Below are 15,994 nucleotides of genomic sequence, written 5' to 3' on the forward strand. Positions count from 1 at the left end.
CGTGCGCCCGCGCGACGCGGCCCCGCCCACCGCCGCGAGACGCGCCCCTATTGGCCCCGTCCCGCCCGTGCCGGCGCTGTTGTGACACGTGAGGGCGGCGCACGTGGGGACGTTATGTAAGGCGCAGGGGGAAGGGGCGGGGCCGGCACGCGCGCGTGCGGCGGGGCCGCCGCGCATGCGGGGTGAGGGCGAAGGGCGGGGCGAGGCCGGTCTGGTTGTGCTCGCTCCCCAGACAGAGGCCCCGGAGGCTCCCGAGCGACAATGAAGCAGGAGCAGCAGCAGCAGCCGGTGCCGCCGCCGCCCCCACCCCAGCAGCCTCCCCAGCAGTCGTCGCCTCCCTTCGCCAGCCCGGGGGTGCCGGCCTTCCTCAGCAAGCTGTGGGCTCTGCTGGGCGAGACCCCCAGCAACCAGCTCATCACCTGGAGCCAGGTCGGCCGGCCCCCCCTCCCCCGCCCGCGTGTGGCGGAGCCCCCGCCATCACCCTGTGCTTCGCTCCGGCGGGCACCGGGGCCTGACGGGGGCCGTGGGCCTCGGCGTGCGCGTGGGGGAGATGGAAAATCAGGGCACGGCCACATGGCTTGGCTGGGCTCGGGCCGGGCCGGGCCGAGTTGTTCGGAGAGGCCGGGGCTCGCCTCGGCCCTCAGCCCCTCCTTTACTTTAACGTGGAGTGGGAGCTCCGGTGCCCGCCCTGGCGCGTCCCCAGGCACTCCCGCGGAGGGAGGGGTGTGTGTCTGGCGGCCCTGAGTGAGCAGGCTCGGGCGGCCGTGGGGGGTGGAAAGCGGCCCGGGAGCCGGGGGGTCCTGCCGTGCGCTTAAGGAGCCGGCGTGCGGGGGTCCTGGAGGTGCGGGGGGATTTCCCACCGCGGGATGGTGGGTGTGCCAGGAGCGGGGCTGGCCCGCGGTGAGCCGGGGCTGCGGGGGAGCTCCGGAGGATGGGGAGAGCGGCGTGCTCAGGCTTTCTGCTGTTTCCTGTGTGCTGCCCGGGGCCGGATCCTGCGGGGCGGTGGGAACGGCCACGTGGGGGATGGCCGGGGGCTTCCCGGGCTCGGTGTCCACCTGCTGGGGTGGCGGGAAGGGAATGGGCCACGGGGGAAGTCGAATTGGGCACCAGTCTTATACTGCAACGAAGGGCTGGCAGGTTGCTACAGTGAGCATCATTGACAGTTGTGCTAAAAGCTAGGGACATACTGTTCTCAAATCGTATCAATATTTTTAAGTGGTATTGAGTGAAAAATAACTGAGAGCTCCTTATTTTAAATGCTTTAGCAATAATGAAATGTCTTAAATATTTTACTGAAAATGGTTTACCAGTACCTTCAGCCAGAATTTCCCAAAGAGGGAAGCAGGAGGCCTCAGCAGATTACGGCAGCTTTTCTTTCTTCTTTTTTGATTTTGTTTTTGTTTTAGGGATTTTTTTGTGGTATTTTGGGGTTTTTGTTTTGGTTTGGTTTTGGTTTTTTGGTTTTTTTGGGGTTTTTTTGTTTTTTTGGGTTTTTTTGGTAAAAGAGAGATACTAATGCCTGTATGAAGATTGATATAGTCTACATTAAGAAATGCTGGTTTTGGTGCCTTATGCTTTTAATGGAGAATTTCCAAATCCATTGCTTATGTTTATCTCAAGTAAACACACCAATACCTGTTAGGTATCTTTGTCTCTTTTTTTTTAATTAACAGTAAAAATAATTGTTTGAGATTCTGCAAGGTTGTTTATAGAGGGGAAGGTCCACCCATCACAGTTGGTATTATTAGTAACCAGCAGTTCTTGTGGAGGGGGAGGTATTGGGATTACTTGTGGTATGGATGAGGAGTACCAAATGAAGCACTTGGAAGACTGCTGTATGCTGCAGTCATTGGCACTAGGAATTGACAATCTTAGCTGTGTAGTGGAGCTTACAGGCCTTAATGTCCGGACAGGTTTGCTGTAAATGACTGTCAGGGCAACAACAGCTTGTGTGGATGCATTTCCCAGATTTTCATGTGCTAGGCCTGGACAGTGTCAAAGTGATAACAAAGTGAGGCACCGCATGAAAGTTATCTGTTGGTGTCACGGGTCACTAGTGTCACTTGATTCAGCACCTTCAGTTTGTGAGTTTTAGACACAGCATTGGCTAAAATAGCCTATTCTTGCCATTTCTTTTGCTTCCCCTTTTTCTTCCACGGATTGATTGTCTGCAGGAGGTAGGTAGGCATTACTGGAAGTGATATCTCCCTACCTTCCTCTCAATGGTGATCGCTTAAGTCATTCAATGGAGAGCCATTTGTAACATCCTGTTTCTGATGCTCCCTGCTGATTTGCAGGAACAAGCTGTTGTGGTTTAACCCCCACTGGCAACCAAGTACAGCTCGGTCACTTGATCACTTCCTCACACACTGGTAGAGAGAGTAAAACTCTTGTTGGGTTGAGATAACCGTTTAAAATTGAAATGAAGTAAAGTATAAGATAACGGTAATAAAACAGAAAGAAAACACAAGAAAAACAAATAATGCCCAATACAATTGCTTACCACCTGCAGGCCGGTACCCCAGCCCATCCAAAAACAGCAGTTGGCCCTCCTGCCAGGTAACTCTCCTCGTTTATGTATTGGGCATGATGTTCTCTGGTATGGAATATCCCTTTGTCCAGTTTGGGTCAGCTGTGCTGCCTGTGCATCCTCCCAACTTGTGCACCTGCTTGCTGGCAGCACTTGGGAAGCTGAAAAGACCTTGACTTAGGGTAAGCACTGCTCAGCAGCAACTAAAACATCAACTTACAATCAACATTATTCTCTCACTGAATCCAAAAACTCAGGACTCTACCAGCTACTGAGAAAAACATCAGTTGTATCCTAGCTGAAACAAGGACACCCGCCTTCGGACAAGGACCTTCATATGGTCTTACATTTGGTTCCGTAAGCTTCTTGAGATCATAGAACTGCTGGCATTTGAGCATAAGAAAAGTGACTCATTAAACTAAAAAGGCCTCTTAAGATGCAGGAGAAGTTTTGACATTTCTTGAAGATAAAACTTTTTATTAACTACAGGATGAGAGTATTGTGGATGTATAGACAAAACCTAAACCATTTTGAAGTAGGTGATATGCCTTCTGCCAACTCCTTGCCCTGTTAGTTAAGTGGAGTGCAGTCATTGAAGAAAAAAGAGCTGATCCTTCTATTTTAGTTAAAGCCTGTGGATTTATATAAAAGGTCAGTCTTCTCTCACAATTGGCATTCCATAAGGGGAATCTTGCTTTAGGTAGCTACCTGTCTGGTAACTCCAAAACCCAGGGGATACCATCACCTCTTTGACAGCTCCATCTGCTGTACAAGTCCTATCAAACCAATCATGCTTTTATACTGAAAGGCAGATGGGACTGTCAGCTGATTGTTGGTATTTTTTTTCCTTGCTCAGGTTCTTTGTTAAGATTTCTTACCAGGGCTTCAAAACTACATTCAAAATTGATAGTATTGTCCTGTAGCGAAACTGATAATTGCTGGTAAACAATTATTTTGTATCTTGGTAAAGCAGTGTGTAACAATAGAGATCTTCCCCTTCAGATACAGGTGATGATGTCAATTGATAGCACTCAGTTGCTTTGCGACTGCAAGGTTTGTACACTTTTTGTTTTGGAAAATCGTAGGCAAGCAGATCAGTAATGTACTGCCTGCAAAAGGAAACATTCCAATCTGGTGATTAATTCTAAAAGCCCAGTGTGTTTTCTGCTATGGTTTTTAAGTGGCTTACTGTGTCTCTCTCATTTTAGAATGGAAAGAGTTTCTTGGTGTTGAATGAGCAGAGATTCGCAAAGGAGATTCTTCCCAAGTACTTCAAGCATAACAACATGGCAAGCTTTGTCAGACAGTTAAACATGTGTAAGTTCCTGGATTTTTGCATTCCAACACAGTTCTAATTCCTGTACGTAAAAGTTAAATTATAATTTCCTTTGAGCAGTGGCCTTATGTTCTCTGCAACTAGGATACTGTCTTATCCTCAAAATTGGCAACAGGATAGTTGGGATTTCTTAATGTGGGTTTTGAGGTTTTTGTTTTCTTTTGTTTTTTAAAGATGGCTTCCGTAAAGTTGTCCATGTTGATTCTGGAATTGTCAAACTGGAGCGAGATGGTCCAGTAGAGTTTCGGCACGCGTATTTTAGGCAGGGCCGAGAGGACTTGCTGGAGCACATTAAAAGGAAGGTTAGTGAAAATTCAGTATGTGGAAAATCTGTACTATTTAATACTGATAAATAGCGAAGTTCATGTCAACCTTTACTGCAGGATTGAGTGCAAATAAGTTCGGAGTTTATGGAAACAAACTGCCCTGCTTTCATTTATATCTTGAGCTTGTTTAAAGATATTTTGGGGGAGTTGACAAGGCTTTTTTATCTACTTTGCTGTCATTATAGTAAAGTTTCACAGGTGGCAAAAAAGTGAGTTGCATAATATGACAATTTGCAAAGGACTATTGGAAGTGCAGAGCATGCTTTGACTTCACCATCAGCAATATAAGAAACTGCTCATTTATGTAACTTGTTTAAGAGCAAAGCTACTGTAAGCATTAGACTTTACACCCAAGAGAATGGGGCAGACCTATAAACATGTTTTTTATGCTTCTGAAGTGTGCTCTGCTGTTATTGAGTCAAGTGATCATAGATGGCAAATAGAAATATGGCAGATTAAACTGGATGTCATGGTTAACCCCAGTCAGCAGCTCAGTCCCTTACAGCCGCTTGCTCACTCCCCATGTCAGGATGTGGGAGTGAATTGGGAGAGTAAAAGTGAGAAGACTCACGGGTTGAGATGAAGGCAGTTTAATAAGTAAAACAAAAGCTACACACACAACCAAAACCAAACTAGGAATTCATTTACCACTCCCCATGAGCAGGCAGGTATTCAGCCATCCCCAGGAAAGCAGGGCTCCATCACATGTAATGGTGACATGGGAAGACAAATGTCATCATTCTGAACATCCTCCCCACTTCCTTCTTTCTCCCCCAGTTTTATGTGCTAAGCATGACACCGTATGGTATGGAATGCTCCTTTGGTCAGGTGGGGATTACTGTCCCAGCTGTGTGTGTACCCTCTCCATTTTTTGTGCAGCCCCAGCCAGCTGGCTGGTGGAGTGAGGTGAGAAGCAGAAAAGCTTGACTCCACGTGCAACACTGCTCAGCAGTAACAGAAACATCTCTGTGTTGTCAGCACTGCAGCACAAGTGCACAAGTCCAAAATACAGCCCCGTATTTGCTGCTGTGAAGAAAATTACCCCATGCCAGCCAAAACCAGCTAACAGTGATGGTTAACCTGGTGATTTGTTATCACCAGGTTATTGTGATGCAGTTAGGGTGAAGTAGAGTACTTGGAAAAATGCCTGAAGAGTCTGAGTGTACACAAATGTTTGTAACAACTAAAGCTTATGTGGTGACAGCTGTGTTTCTAGTTTGGGGTATTTTTGGATGCTTGGTTTATTATTAAGTGCATATTTTGTCAACATTAGTAAGAAAATATACTTGGTCAGTGAAAGAGAATAACAGTTAAGCAGGAGTTAAGGGAAGTGTTGTTTCTGGATTCTAATCTTTTAAAGGTTTCTTCTTCGAGACCTGAAGAAAACAAGATACGTCAGGAAGATCTCTCTAAAATAATTTGCAGTGCTCAAAAAGTGCAAATTAAACAAACAACTATTGAATCTCAGTTGTCTCTTTTGAAAAGGTAAGTTGGTTCATCAGTATCTGATCCTTAGTGCTGAGTAATTGTGACACTAGATCTGGACAAAGACCTAATTCTAGGAAGGAACCTCTTGATTTCTGGTTGCCTAATTGAAATTATTATTTTAGGAACATACATTTTAATAGAAAAATTGCTTTAAAATTGAATTTTCTGATATTATTAAGAATAACAGGCAATGTTGGTGTTTGCACAACTGTCTAGTAGTAGGGAATTAAACAACACCTGTAGTAATAGTTCCATATAGATGCTGAGTGTGACTATTTAAATCAGCTCTTAGTATAAATTATGCTGGTTTTTGACTTCAAGTTGGAAATAGTTACTGTATTTGGTTTGAGGCAGACTTTGGTTTGTGTGGTTTGCATATAGTACTTTTGTAGGACAAATAATGTCTTTGCTCACTGTTTTTTGTTTTCCTATTATTTTCTGTCTTCATTCCTCCACTGTTTAAAATTATGGAAGAGTTAATACCTATGAAAATATATTTAGAAATCTAATTTGGAAATTCATTAATTACCTCATTACAGAGAAACAGAATTGAAAATCCAAATGTAAATAGAGTTTTTTTAGAATTTCAATACTGCCTGCTTAGAAATTATGGTTTATTTTTAACAGTGAAAGAGATGTGTGTCATAAATTACTTCATCCTCTAGAATGTGTAGATACAGACAAGATACATGAGCATAAGGTCATGCACTGTAAGTCACATCAGCTCAATAGAAACTACTAGAGTTTCTGTTTCTTCTAGTAGAAGGTCTCAGGCCTCTGTGGCAGAAGTCCCCAGTTAGTTCTGGTTTTAAGAAGTAAATTCTCTCATTTCTAGACACGAGTTGTAGTGACTTGAGTGGTAGAATCATCAGAGGTGAACTTCTTTTGCTTAGGCACAGTCTTTATTACAATCTGGCCAGTCTAGAGTAAATATCATATTTGGTCTCTTGAAATCCTGGACAAAGTTGTGTTGAAAGGAACCTCAGAGAGCCATCAGGTCCAAATCGCTGCCCAGAGCAGGGCTGGCTTTGACTGAAATGACAGCCAGTTGCTAACGACCTGATAGTTCATACAGGTGAGAACACAGTGGTTGGTCTTTGACATCCATATTGTCATCCCATCAGCTTAAAGTGATTGAGGTAGAAACTCGAGCTAAATCAGAAGACCTAGTCTTACAAAAAAACATGTTGATAAAGCTAGAGGAAAAATGGAGAAAGTTCAGAATCCCTGACTTTTGGGATGGGACTGTACTCTTAAGTTGTATGTTGGACATAGGAGCAGTTTGAGGAGCAGGTAGTACCCTGCATCACACTGCATATGAGCTGCTGTTTCTGAAAACTTAGTTTAAGGTTTCCTAAAAACCCAAACACCATTGGAGTTGGCTTTTTTGTGTTGAAAATTAAACTACAAAAGACAGGAGGATGGTATATTGTCTGCCCATATTTGTTGAAGCTTTTGGTACTCATTATCTGCCTCTTAATACGGCATACACTGTTGGAAACAACAAGGCTTGTGGTTACAGTAGGGCAGTTTTTACACTGTGTCAGTAACTGGAATCCCATCAGTACTGGAAGAACCAAGATTACTAAAATGGCAGTGTTTCATGAAAACTGCTACCTTTGACAAGCTCTTGTTACTTTTTATCACCTAACATGCCCGTTGACTGGAGCTAATAGAGGTAACTGTTAAATGGTGATAGTTAATTTTTAAATGCTGAATATATGGGTAATGATTATTGCCAAATTTGGGAATTTTTTTTTCCTTTAAATCAGATGCATTCTCTGCAGGCTATTTGATGTGTTTGGGTCTCTGTGGTTACTTTCCAAGGCTGCTTGCTGCCTGTGTGACAGCAACCCCCAATCTAGAAACACATTTCAAAGAGTTTTAATGAAGCCAACTGATCTTTAACAAAAATTAATAACTAGTTTTAACGTGACTTTTAAATCATCATTTTTAAACAGAGAGAATGAATCCCTTTGGAGGGAAGTGTCAGAACTGAGAGCAAAACACTTGCAACAGCAGCAAGTTATTCGAAAGGTAAGGCTTCATTCAAATGTCATGTGTGCCTGAGTGAGTGCTTCTGAAGTAGGAATGTTCTGCCACGTTACCTTGCTTTGCCCTCACTCAGCTTTTTATAATGTCAAATCTCTCTTTATTAGAAGAAACAGCAGGGTGGTATATGATGAACCAACCCTAGTGATACAAACATTCAGGGAATGATATTGCATAAACAGAAAATAAGGCCAAAGTCTTGTAAACACTTTCAAAGAATGAGGCTCAAGAACATCCTGTATCATTAAGTTGCCCTTAATTTGGTGCATCCATTTTTTATTACTTTGGGAATCAGATGTCTAATTCTCTGTGTCAGCTGATCTCAAGAGAAACTTTCTTACTGCAAGAATTACAAGATTCTGTATTGGAAGTTCACTAGTGCCCCACTTAACTGACCCACTGACTGTATATTCCTAATTACCAGAGGAATAGATAATTGAGTGGAGCCTATTGATAATATGTTAACTTAGATTATTTAACAGATTAATGATCTACCAAAACTGATATAAATGTATAGAGTTTATAGATCTATTTTTTTAACATATCAGAAAGGGCATCACTGCAAGTAGCCTTATAGCAGAGATTTGCTGATTTTTTTTCTAGTTTCTTCAAGCCAGATACATACATTTAAGCCTTAGATTTAAAACATAAGAGAAGAAAAGCCAACATTTCAAAAGGAAAGACAGCTGATGAATACTGTTAATTGTATGTGTAATTTTTTTTCTGAATCTGTCAAAAATGCCTTCCACCAGAACCAGTATTTACAGATACAGATTATCTATATGGTCCACATCCCTATATGGCTTTTGTCATTGCTAATTAGAATTCTTTAAATAGTTTGAGTTGCTGAATGTCTTTTCTGTGTATTGTATGATGTCATGTAAAAGCTGTCTCTTACCACCTGCTATGTGGAAACTTTCTTTAATAATTGAGTAATTATTTAGATATTATCAGCACTGGTTTTTACCTTGATTTTTAGGTTTTCAGAACAGCTCTGTATAAAAGTTACTATACAAAGGATGTGTTTTGGTGTTTATGTATTGATTTTATTACTGATGTCTTTTGCTATAAGTTGGCTTGGTACTCAAGGGAAACAAAGTAAAGCAACCAACAATAGTGTTCTCTCCCTTACAGATTGTACAATTCATTGTTACCTTGGTGCAGAATAACCAACTAGTGAGCCTAAAACGCAAGAGGTAAATACAGTCTTGAAAACTTCCTGTCCACGTGGTAAACTGACAGGCCTTGTTGACTAATTACCAAGGAAATGGGTTTGAGATGGCCTTCTTTCTTTACTCTTTCTGATGTAGGCCTCTACTTCTGAACACTAATGGACCTACAAAGTCGAATGTATTTCAGAAAATTGTGAAAGAACCAGCTGACAGTAGCCACCACGTAAGTTTTCTGTTACTGGTACTCTCTGTTACGATGGAGTGCAGGTGGGCAGATAGATGGAATTCATTGTTACGTGGAGACTGTAACGCAGCTGTGCACTGAGAGCTGTCAGCTTGTAGAAGTGATAGAATGTGTTGCTTCCTTTCAGAAGCTAAATGTGTTGATAATCACCATTCACATTCCAATATAAGCATGTATAAACCAGTTACCTGTGTATTAAATACAGCTTGACATGATCCTGCTGAAAGCAGTTTGCTTTTAGGACTGGCGCTGTTAGAAATAGCATGTATAATGTTGCATTGTTATCCGTAGGCATGTGGCAGCCCTGGCCCCATACAGGGACCCCAGGGTCCAGTGTGTTGCTCTGCAAGGCAGTGTCCAACCCAGCAAAGTCACGTTCCTGTTAAACTTGGATGAGTCACACCACTGAAAGTTTTCTGCTGTCCAAATAATGATTGGCAAGGAAATCATTAAAACCAATGCTGTAGTATGGCACTAGAATTGGTAGCTTTATAACAAAGTACTGTTTAAACAGCACTCACTATGATATTATTTTTAATTGTATTATCTGACAGTGCTAGTTTAATTTTATTTCTATGCTTGTAGTATTTGCCAAATTCTTTTTCCTGTAGCTGTTATTCTCCAGCTTGTTTATTTACTGGTAGGGCTTTTTCTATTAAACATAGATCTGTACAAACGGCTTGTAATCTCCAAGGTGTAGGAAAGCTCTTAGACTGTGTCAGATGTGAAGCATTGTAAGATGCAATGATAACTGTCAAAATGCTGAAGCTCATCATTCCTCTGTACCCTGACTCTTTTAAAAATAATTCCCAGGTACCTCTCAACAGAAGTGAGGGCTTAAAACAAAGGGAACAGATTTCAGATGACATTGTTATTTATGATGTCACTGAGGATGTGGGTGAGGAAGAACATCCCATGGCTGATGAAGAAAATCTTCCTGTTACACCAGAAACAAGTGAAGATACCACTTCAGATTCTTCCAAGTAAGAAGTCTCAAGGAGTGTGTGTTATAAATGGCTTTCAGTATATATATGTATATATTTGTATAATATGCACTAACTCAGATGCCTTAGATAGTTTTTTTAATGAAGTGGTTAGAATTACTCAGCACTCGTGCACATGTAGAAACTACATCTGTGGATTCACACTAGCTTTTGATTTATTGACCTCTGGATTTGTTCCAAAATAGTTATTTGGCTGCTGGAGTTTTAATATCAGGAGGATAGTTGAAAACTGATGAAGGTAATCTATATTATGGTATAATAGTTAAATATATTAAAGTCAGAGTAAGAGAAGTCTTCATACTTTTTGGTTATGTGTAAAGACAGGAACGACTTCCTTTGTTTCTGCAGGGTTTTGAGGAGAATAATTTACATACGGTGTTTGTCAGATTCTGTGGTGTGGTCTTTGCTTTAAGCCAGTTAATTTCAGGGTTCTGGGTTTGTTGAAGTCCCTGTTGTCTTTTGTGGTTATATTCCTTCCTGTCTGTACTCCAATACTACAGAAATTGTTCATCTTTCAGCTACAAGCAAGTTGAAATTTGGTCCAGGGATTTAGATCGAGCTCTCTTCTTGAGTTCCATCGGATTGATAGGGCCTGTATTATGCCTCAAGGAAAAAAACCCTCAATATTTGTACCTTATGCTTGGATTGGCACCATTTTTCTTGCTCAGCTGATGCCTGGAAATGCATTCTCTGATAGAAAAGCTTCATGAGAGAAGGGCTGTGATAGAGGCAACATAACTAACAGCTTCTTAAGGGTTCTTAAGAACCAGAATAGGGATTGAAAGCAAATCAGCTGAGGCTTGCTCTTGGTTTTCATGTTTTATTCCTGGTATGCATAATAAGGTTAACTACAAACCTGTAGACTGTGATGCTGTTCAACAGGAAATACGCAAAATATATACTGTCTGTCTGGTTTGAGGACCTTGTATGATTTGCTTCACTTCATACATCACATTTATATGCAAACTTATAGTTGTTCAAGTATTGGTGTTCCTATAGCTCTTTAGCAGTTGGTAACTGTGGTCTGGCACAACAGTGTCTGCTAACTGAGCTGCATTAATTGCACTGATCATTGCAGAACTGCGCCAATGGGAAATAGGTATTTAAAATATCTGTGTTTAGTATTAAAAAGCACTAGAAAAGTTTATTTCCTGATAGTAGCTTGAATAGTAGCTTGACTAAAGTGAGAGGTAACTAAACTTGTGGAATAATATCAGTTTAAATGTGTATGAAATGCTGTAATTAATTTATCTTACATTACAGCTGTAGCTGTAGCTACCATTCTCCCGATATTGTAATTGTGGAAGATGATAATGAAGATGAATATGCCCCTGTAATTCAAGGGGATAAAAGCACTGAATCAGTTGCTGTCCCAGGTAATGATCCAGCCAGCTCTGTCAGTGACAGCACAAGCCCACTCATGTCAAGTGCTGTACAGCTGAATAACCAGTCAACTTTAACTGCAGAAGACCCAGTCTCTGTGATGGATTCCATACTCAATGAAAATGGTGAAAATGGAGTCATATCACAGAATATAAATCTTCTTGGAAAGTGAGTAGTCTGGTGTTTTGTTTTTTCAAGTATTAGAACTGATTATTTGACTGAAGTAAAAAGAACTGAATAGCGGTATCTATTGAGAACTTTAAACTTACAGGCCACTTATTCCAGCCAGTTTCTGACGATCCTTCTATTTTAAATATTTTAAGAAGCGACCTCTGATTTTCATTAAGTGAGTTGTTTAATCTGGCAGTGTAATGTTGTGGAGATTGTTTAAACTGTCAGGATTTATTTTTGTCACTCCTGCAGGTGGATTAGACCCATTAGGGCTATGTGGATGGAATAATTGCATCTCTGCTAATGTCATGTAATAGTGTTATGTTGATGTAATTCCTGTGCTACCTACTCCAGAGCACCTGTCTGCTGACTTGGGTTCTCCTCTAAAAGGCTTCATTTTTTTCCAGAGGTCATTTCTAGTGAAAGACTCAGTTCATTCAAGTTCTGGTGGAGATTTTTAGATGCATGTAGTACATCTGTGTAAAGCTTATTTAAGGACTTTTCTTACTTTATTAAGGGATACAGCAATAAAATACTGTTTGCCTTCTAGAGTTGAACTTCTGGATTATCTGGACAGTATCGACTGCAGTTTAGAGGACTTCCAGGCTTTGTTGTCAGGACGACAGTTCAGCATAGATCCAGATCTCCTGGTTGATGTAATTTTGACTTAATTTTAAGTATTCTCATGATAGGATATAGAAAAATGTGTGTGTGTTATTGCTATTTAATATGGATTTAAATCACAAATGGTCTTTTTTTCTGCCTTCCCTTTACAAAGCAAAGTTATAAATATTTATGAGTTTCTGGAGTGCTGGTGTAAGTCTTCATGCTACACCACTGCTCAAGTGAATGCTTAAGTTTCTTACTGAACAATGGCTTTCTTAATGAAATAATGCTTATATTTGTTGTGATGTGAACTTAGCTGTCAAGTCAATTAATACTCTTGCTTTGAAATAATCCAGTACTGTGGTCTTGGCAGTGAACTGGGGTTAAGAAGAACCTTGCTCCCTGTAGCCAGGCCATGTTGCTGGCTGGTGGCAGGGTGTTGTCTGCCATGACTCACATGTCCCCTCTCTGAGGTGCTGCTCCCTGTCCATTTGTTCCTCAAGCCTAACGTGGGCCAGTGCAGGAGGTTACTGGCTCCTGGGAACATGGGGCTGTTGAGTGCCTGTTGGCCCCCCTCCCCCTTCACTCAGACCCCTTTTAGAAACAGCTCTGCTCTGCACTCACTGATGACTCCTTCCAGCTTGGTGTCACTTGCAACTTGAGTTCATCCTTATTGTAGACAGAATTATCCATGCAGCAATGTCAGAAGAAACTGGTACTGTAGGACCACAGCAAACCGTTTTAGGTGCCAGACAGTTGTTTCTTTTCAGATCAGGGTTCATGGAATTCCAAACCATTGTGCTCCAAAGCTAGATTTTCTTTGTAAAAGCAGTAATTACCTGTAAATAGACTCCAGTCCTTACAGAGGGTGGAATAAGTACAGGGGTTATTCTCACACATGCAGAAGCAATGGTCTTGTGTTCTTAATAGCAACACTGAGATACCTAAAACTTCATGTCTTTTGTCTTACTCAGCTTTTTACAAGTTCTGTGCAGATGAATCCCACAGATCATGATCATGTCACTAATACCAAAGTAAGTCTTAAATCCATTGCTCAACATACACAGTAGTGAGAGATGCAAAATCCACTCATCTTTTACTGTTTTCTTTACTGGAATTGTGGCACTTTGTGCTCTGGCTTTTAAGACTTGCATGAGAATAGGAAGACTGCAGCTGAGTTCATCCTGTTGGGCTTTAAACAGCAAAGGAAAAAGCACCCCAATTAATTAGTAATGTCCTTTACTTGTATAAAACTATAAAAGTTGTATTATCTCTACAATGTACCAATCTCTTGACTTTTGTATCCCCTGAGATTTTTTTACTTGCAAACGTGGTATGCACTTCTGTCAGAATGGTTTCATCTGTATTGTCTGGTTGGAAGAGAAACACAGTAGTAAGCAGTGGAGCAAAGATGCAGCACTTTGAATTTGTCCTGTTCATTTAAAGCATTAGTTTTGGTTCTTGCTTTGTAGCCTGTTTCCATTTCATGTTTTCTCAGCCAAGGTGTGTGTTAGTGTGAGTAATACTGATTATGCCACTGCATCTTAACACAAATAAAAAAAAAAAAATTGTAGTAGTTGGTCAGTTTTCCAGTGGCATTGGAACAGGCTTTAAACGTGTATTTTAAGAGTTTGCTTTTGTTCCCAGGTGGAGACAAAGGGAAAAGAAACTAACAAGAATAACGCTGATCCAGAGGCTTCACAGGAAACACAAGGTACTAAGCCCAGATCAGTTTAACTGTAGTGATCTATTAAAACACTTCAACAGTTGAACATTACTCTAAAAGCCATCTCAGTTATTTGCTCCTTATCTGGTTTTATGTTTTACTGATAAATAACCAAAACACAATACTTACACAATACTTACTTACAATATTTGCTTTTTAGATTTTTACTTCTGTAGTAGATGCAGAGAAACTGATTTTTTGTAGGTGAATTCGCACCAGTGTTTTCCATGAATATAACGATTCTTCAAAAACACAAACACCTATCTTTATTAATTCTTCTTCAAATAAGTACTGTGGGTTGGATTTTGTTCTTTCCTTGTGCATGCAGAAAGGCACATGCATTGATGTTCTCTGCATTTTTTCCCCCTGTAGATAAGCAGCTGATACACTACACTGCATTTCCACTCCTTGCGTTCCTGGATGGGAACCCTGGCTCTGCTGTTGAGAGTGGGAGCTTCACAGCTGAAACTCCTTCCACTGTTGAAAAATCCCTGGAGGGGGAGGAGCTCCTGGAGAGCAGCCTGGATCCCCAGCCCACCCAGAGCAAACTGGTGCGTCTGGAGCCACTGACGGAGGCAGAGGCGAGCGAAGCCACGCTGTTCTACCTGTGCGAACTTGCCCCAGCACCCATGGACACAGACATGTCCTTTCTGAATAACTGATGTGAGGGAGGCTCTGTATATAGTCATGAAGATGAACTATTTATTTAGCATATTGTTTGGTATGAGAGTTTTTTGTAAATCACTGTTTTATGTAACCAGATATGTGGAATCTGAAGTACCTTTCCTCTCTTATACAAGCAGTTGTTTAGCTATGGAGTTAGACAAGCCACCAGGCACAGCTGCCACTGCTGAGCCAGGCTGCTGCTGCACTGATGTGAACACTTGGTGTTGTACACATTGCTCGTGCCGCAGGTAACCAACACTTGTCGTTAGTGAGCTTTGGGTTATGGTTTCCTATACTTCTTGTCTTACTATGATGACATAAACTAGTAGTGTATGGTTAGGGAACACTGACTTTCTGTATTTCGGGGGTTTTATTTTTTACGTTTTGTTTAACACACATGAGGCGTTTTTGGGGTGGGGGGACCAGGACCTGATGTAGGCTTTTTTTTTCCCTGCTTCAGCTGGGAACAAAGTGCCTGTACCTTGCTAAATCTTGGTTCTGCCTTACTTTCACTTCAGTGGAAGTGCTCACATAGCACAAACTGGGGAAAAGTTCTTGACAGCGGCCAGGCCCCATGACTGCATGAGTACTTTTAACTTGGACCATCTATGCTGACAGAATAAATGTTACTTAAGTGTGATACATGTCAAGAGTTTGTCTCTTATTCTGTGTGCCACGTGGTTATAGATTTAACAGCCTCTTGTTTTCTTATCATAGTAGCTGTGCAAGGTCTGCTGTGCACAACTCCTGGAAAATAGTTCCATTATCTCCAGCCTGAAGGGTTTTTTGATAAGCCTGCAAAACAAGTGTCTAATGCAGCAAACCTTTCCAGCAGTAGCACACAAAAGGGAGTTCTCTCCCATTTTACTGTTGCTTTCCTTCCACTGGAGGAGCCCTACCCCTCCTCCAAGGCGTGTGTCCACTACTGCCCTCATGGAAGCCACAGGTGCTGCAGTGAATTTTACCAGGTGACTTTAAACCAGATCACCTCATCTTGAGCTCCTGATTTTAATATAAACTGTAAATCAAACTGATAATAAGGTCTGAGACCCTCCAAAGCATGAAGGCTCAGCAAAGAGAGAAACTGGGTTTCAGTAATTTCATACATGCAGCACAAAAACCACATTCCCCAACCCTGGCAGTGGATCCAGAATTTTTTTCCAAAGGAGTAATCTGGCCACTTGTACAAGGAGCTGAATTCTTAGAGCAGTCTGTGCATCTTCTGAATTCAGCAACTTGTTGTTTGTTACAGGACTCATGAACTGCTGGTGTAGAAGTGGTGTTCAGGTG

The 15,994-nt window shown here is 41.6% G+C and overlaps 1 protein-coding gene across 3 annotated transcripts; it reads left to right on the forward strand.

Moving 5' to 3' along the window:
* Window positions 1-174: 174 nt before the first annotated feature.
* HSF2 (heat shock transcription factor 2) lies at window positions 175-15,344 on the forward strand. Of its 3 annotated transcripts, XM_063389900.1 has the most exons (14): window positions 175-429; window positions 3,739-3,847; window positions 4,041-4,168; window positions 5,553-5,677; window positions 7,642-7,717; window positions 8,867-8,928; window positions 9,043-9,127; window positions 9,962-10,131; window positions 11,416-11,528; window positions 11,619-11,703; window positions 12,257-12,362; window positions 13,287-13,346; window positions 13,960-14,026; window positions 14,411-15,344. In XM_063389900.1, the coding sequence occupies exons 1-14, from the start codon at window positions 262-264 to the stop codon at window positions 14,698-14,700; spliced, it is 1,644 nt and encodes a 547-aa protein (XP_063245970.1). In that variant the 5' UTR covers window positions 175-261; the 3' UTR covers window positions 14,701-15,344. The 3 variants fall into 3 exon arrangements, with proteins under 3 accessions (XP_063245970.1, XP_063245968.1, XP_063245969.1); XM_063389898.1 differs by having other exon boundaries at window positions 11,416-11,703; XM_063389899.1 differs by lacking the exon at window positions 13,287-13,346 and having other exon boundaries at window positions 11,416-11,703.
* The last annotated feature ends 650 nt before the right edge of the window (window positions 15,345-15,994 follow it).

Source organism: Prinia subflava, chromosome 2, assembly GCF_021018805.1.
Source record: "Prinia subflava isolate CZ2003 ecotype Zambia chromosome 2, Cam_Psub_1.2, whole genome shotgun sequence".
In the NCBI taxonomy this organism is placed as follows: domain Eukaryota; kingdom Metazoa; phylum Chordata; class Aves; order Passeriformes; family Cisticolidae; genus Prinia; species Prinia subflava.

Excerpts from the sequence above, each read along its gene's own strand:
- HSF2 (XM_063389898.1), top strand. The coding sequence starts at position 262 with ATGAAGCAGGAGCAGCAGCAGCAGCCGGTGCCGCCGCCGCCCCCACCC. Across the intron at positions 10,132-11,415 it reads ACCACTTCAGATTCTTCCAA|CTGTAGCTGTAGCTACCATT; the intron begins GTAAGAAGTCTC and ends CTTACATTACAG. Across the intron at positions 12,363-13,286 it reads ATCCAGATCTCCTGGTTGAT|CTTTTTACAAGTTCTGTGCA; the intron begins GTAATTTTGACT and ends TGTCTTACTCAG.